At 43.7% G+C, this 5,043-nt stretch overlaps 1 protein-coding gene across 1 annotated transcript; it reads left to right on the top strand.

Moving 5' to 3' along the window:
* Window positions 1–67: 67 nt before the first annotated feature.
* On the top strand, window positions 68–1,802 carry LOC104499508 (cytochrome c oxidase assembly protein COX11, mitochondrial; the record flags this gene model as incomplete). The annotated part of the gene is made up of 3 exons (XM_010143018.1): window positions 68–223; window positions 992–1,117; window positions 1,620–1,802. Coding segments are annotated over 3 exons (465 nt in total), but the record flags the coding sequence as incomplete, so codon positions are not given.
* Window positions 1,803–5,043: the final 3,241 nt, after the last annotated feature.

Raw genomic sequence — 5,043 nt, 5'->3', positions numbered from 1 at the left:
GTCCCACCCGCGGAGGAGGACGGAGCGCGGGCCGGCGCCGGTCACTCACCCCTTTCCTCCCTGTCAGGCGACGGGCCTAGGCGGAACCACGGGCGCGGGGCAGAGCTCGGAGCAGATCGAGAGCATGGAGCCGGTGCGAGACCGCGTCATCAGGGTCACCTTCAACGCGGACGTTCATGCCAGCATCCAGTGGAACTTCAAACCGCAGCAGAGCGAGATCTTCGTGAGTGCCGCGTTTTCAGCCGCGCGCAGAACCGCGCACACCTGGGCTGAAAGCCACAGGTTTTGCTGTTGACGTTTTTGTCACCTCGCATGCCGGTCCGGCAGATCCATCGATCTGCGTGTTTGTTTGGGCCCTGATACGGAAAAACGCGCAGCTCGGGGCACGTCACGGCAGGGCGCTTTACCCTCCGCTGAAGAACGTTGTGGTCGGTGCAGGGGGGCGAGGCTGGGCCGATGGCTTCTTCTGTCACAGGGCAGAACTTCTGTCCCCTCTTACCTGGCGTTCAAGTATAGTTGCTCCCCTACCCCCTCGTCAAGGTACCTTCAAGACATCTATCTAAAGTATGTTTATATACACCTGGAGAGGGCTGCCAGACTTTCCCCCAATACTTCTTGGCCCTATTGTTGTAGGGCTATTCCTGTGTTTAAAGGAGGGAACATTCTAATCTAAGGTTACTGTTTAAAATTGGTTCATTAGCAAAGGAGTCATGTTCTTAATGGGTTTTTGTCTAGCACTGAAAGAACAATAACCTCAAAAATTAATGTACACCAAATGTAAATCTGCATATTACAACAGCTCTGTGTGCTGCTAAACTGGGAAGAAGAATAGAAGGTCAGTGGTATACTGGTTAAGGTGAAAAATGCACACATTTAACATCACTGATGCTTCTCATTTTGAGTGGAGGTCAATTGTCTGTAAGCAAAACATATGAGAGGGGGGTGGAGGGCTGCAGTGGATTAAAAATCACCACGTGATTGCTTTACACAGGTGGTACCAGGAGAGACGGCGCTGGCCTTTTATAAAGCGAAAAATCCTACTGACAAACCAATAATTGGAATCTCTACCTACAACGTGATACCCTTTGAAGCAGGACAGTATTTCAATAAAATACAAGTAAGTTAACACCTCAAAGATTACGTTCTCCTTTACATGAATAAGAGTTATTATCCATAAATGAACTTTTCCTCCTTTTCCTCCTTTTCCTCCTGGATGCTGTTCTTTGTATGCCAACCCTTTAAGAGAACACCGCAGTTTTTTTCAAGTGACAGTGTATCAAGTCGTTCTTGGCCTTACTGCCTTATCCCAGGCTGCGGTACGGGGCCAGTGGGAGTGGCTCCAACATGTATGACAGTGGCACTGACTCTGAGGGCAGCGGCACTGGTGTGAGCCAGCCTGGCCAGTTTGCACATCTGGACACTTCATAAAAAGCAGCTTTCTTTCCTCCTGTAACACAAAAGGAACAGAATTTGCTGTCATCTTGTCCATGCGTTGAGTCTTCCCAGGATTTTAAGGATGTACAGGGAATGTATTTTAAAAGATAAAGCCTTCTCTCATGTTGGCAGAGGTAACATTTATCACAGCAATTGTCTCTTCTTTTTTCTGCTCCCCCCCCCAGTGTTTTTGTTTTGAAGAACAGCGACTAAATCCTCAAGAGGAAGTGGACATGCCTGTGTTTTTCTACATTGACCCAGAATTTGCAGAGGACCCTAAGATGGCCAAAGTTAATTTGATCACCCTCTCTTACACCTTTTTTGAAGCAAAGGAAGGGCAGAAGTTACCCCTTCCTGGCTACCAGTAATGGGCAATCTCTGCACTCTTTGACTTCTGCTGACTGCCAGTTCCGGAACCATTTCTCAGCGGAAGGAAGAACTGCAGGAGTACTGTGCAATATGAAGCTACATTATTAAACTGCCAGGGGCACATGCTGCTGTTGTGAAAGGACTTTTCTCCCTAAAACTTACGTAGTTGGAATATTATTTCTTAGGAATAGTTCTTCTTCATCAGACAACAGAAGGGAACAGGCTGTTCCTGGAAGAGAGAGGGTTTTCTCCAGCTCTCTTTTTGTAAGATGGTACCTGTCATCTGAATCCTGTGAGGCAAAGATTTAAACCCAAGTGTAAATGGAGATCTCCATTTAAACACAGAGGAACAAAACAGTTCATTAAGCATCTAAAATTGCCTTGTAGGCTCTGAAGATTCACTTCCACGTGAGTTACTTTGTAAAAAGGGGTAATAGAGGTAATCAGTTCTTGAAATCTCAAAACTAACCAAAGTCAGACAGTGTTGCTGTGTAACCCTCCCACGGCACAGGAGGACAGGACGATTTAGAAGATGCACCTCTCTACTACTGAATCAGTAGTTCATTTGGTAAGAGCGGAGTGCTCTAAAACTGTTATCATTGGGATGAGGAACGATAATTTAAACATAGGCACATCTGATCTGTGGTACAGTTTGCATTTAGAAATACCATCCTCAAATGCGTTGTTGGGTTCAGCTCATTTAAAATCCCCGTACGGCTAATGGCTGCTCTTCACAGAGGGCACCTGGACCCCGAGACAAGCTCAGCTCCCCTATGAAATGCTTTGAAGGAAAAGGCAGTACATAAGCAACTGCTCCAAGTTGCAGGCTAAGTTAATAACTTAGGAATGTCCTCAAAACCCAGGAGGAAATCAACCCCAGGCAGAGGTTAAGCCCGACAAAGCCTGTGGTAGCTGTTCCGAGGTGCTCCTAGGTACTGTTTACCCTCAGAACACACAAGCCTGTCTTTATGTAACTTTTGGTCATGATCTGCGGGGTAGGGATAATGACACGATCCTGGCTTTGCAGATCAGGAGTGAGTTGCAGAGCCAGTTTAAGTGACCTTCCTTTCAGGCAGGAATTACTCTCAGCCCAGTATTGCATCTGCCAGGCCAGTTCTTTCTACCCCTTTCAGCAGATGAGGACTAATGCTGGTTGATTTGACTTTAAAAAAGGTAATGGGAATAACAAGAATATCAGAAATAACTTCCAGTTACTTTAGTCTTAATTAAATTTGCATACAATAATTGAAAAAGTGCTTTTTTGAAAATAAATGGATGACACCTTTAAAATGTGTTACTGTACCAATTATATGCTCTGTTTGAGTAGATTCTGGATGACATGAGGTCTTCACTGTGTATTTATTAAAGATTTAACACTTTGTTATTTCATCTCTCTAATGCATTTTATCCAACAGAACCTGTAGAGCCCACCCGAGTGAAATCCATCTGTCTGAAGACTGCAGCAAGCTTTGTAAGCCATAATTCTGGTTACACTTCAGAAGATACAAATACCAAGGCAAATTGTTGAATGCAGGCTAGGAAAAAAAAAGTGTGTTGTCTTTAGTCCATTGTCTTGAAAGCTGAGCTGACGATGGGAGGTTTTCCACACATTGCTTTATTCTGGCCATGCGCTCCAGAAACAAAACGCACCCCTGGCAAGTGCCAATTTCATGAAAAGGGGCTTTTCCCCTGAGTTTGAAAGTCCAGGCCTGCACAGATAGTGAGCACACTCCAACTGTGAAACAGCCTCAGTAATTAGCCAGTTCCCTTTCATCTCTGAGACCATGTTGCATCTTTCAGTAAGGGAAAGCTCAGTTAGTAGTCGCCCACAGTGGATCACCACACTGAAATCCTCTGCTCTCCAGCCCATCGCAAATAATACAAGAAAAATAATCTTAAAGGAGTTCACCTTTTCCCTTTTGCTTACAACCCGCCCCCACCCTCCAAATTTCTTCCAGGTTGTGTCCTAGTGCTCCTACCACAAACTGCAAAATTGGGAACTAGGCACTGAAATCCCCTGGACTCACAATAAAATACTTGAATACTGTCTATGTTTGGTGTGTCATGGAATACACATCATCTGCTAAAAACTCAGAAGTGGTATGTGTTAACTTCTCACTAAGCATTTGCTTTTATTTGGAATTTTACGCTACAAAAATTGCAAAACCAAGTGAGAACTTATCACTTGAACAGTTAACGTAGTATTTAATGTAGTTAATGCAGTATTTCACGAGTAAATTTCATCATTTCAGCTATAAACATGAACTAAGTTCTCAACTTTCCCATCCATTATAAATTCAGAGAACCATACATATCAAAGTACACATTTTACATTCAGCATTGGTATAGATAAGGCACTTTAATTATTAAAAGATAGAACTGTTATTAACAGGGTTAAACAACTTAATTAAAATATGTGATAACAATTGCTCATCTGCATTGTAGATGATTATTTTTTCCTTCACCAGAACAACAATCTCTGCAGGGCAGGAACACTGAAAGAAATGACTGATCCCCTCTAATATTTACTGAGTACATAAAAGCAACGTCAACAGAGGAACAAGCAGGGTTTTTCTGTTCTGTTAATCACGGATGACAGCACCACATGTCCCAGCTCAGGTTCTTACCAAGACAAAAACCCAACTACATCACAGGCTTTTAGGAAGGAAAAAAAAAAAAAAAAAATCTGTGTTCAGAATACGAATGTAGGGACATAATGCTGCATGCCCTCAGCCATCTATCAAGAGGCCCAATTTTAGAAACAGCCCACAGATCAAGCCCCCTTACACATTTCTGGGGAGGTTAACACAGACAGCACTAAGGAAAAAAGAACCTGGATTCTGCAGTTTTTGTGAACATCACCTTCCGTTTTGTTTGCTGCATGAAGGGGTAAAGCATGACAGGAAGAAAAGCTTTCTTCTGTCGTTGCAGGAGTCTGTCCTTTTTATTTTACTCGGTCAAGTGTCACTTCATACACAGGTGAATTTGGAAATCATATATTAAAGGCCCCCAAAATACTTTAATGATGCAAATCACCTTGAGGAATACACAGCTGAACACTCAGAACAAATTATCAAAGCGTAGCTTAAGTAACCCTCCACTTCCACACAACTTGGTATTCCGGTGCTTAGTGCTGCACGTCCAAATCCCAGCCCCGCTCCATTAGTCACTTGTATGTTACAGGAGGCGCTGCAGAGGACAAGCATCAGAGAACAACGTGTGCTCCTTCAGACTTCACCT

The sequence above is a fragment of the Buceros rhinoceros genome, unplaced genomic scaffold, assembly GCF_000710305.1.
Source record: "Buceros rhinoceros silvestris isolate BGI_N320 unplaced genomic scaffold, ASM71030v1 scaffold34239, whole genome shotgun sequence".
In the NCBI taxonomy this organism is placed as follows: Eukaryota; Metazoa; Chordata; class Aves; order Bucerotiformes; family Bucerotidae; genus Buceros; species Buceros rhinoceros.
This window is presented reverse-complemented; position numbering and strand designations above follow the sequence as displayed.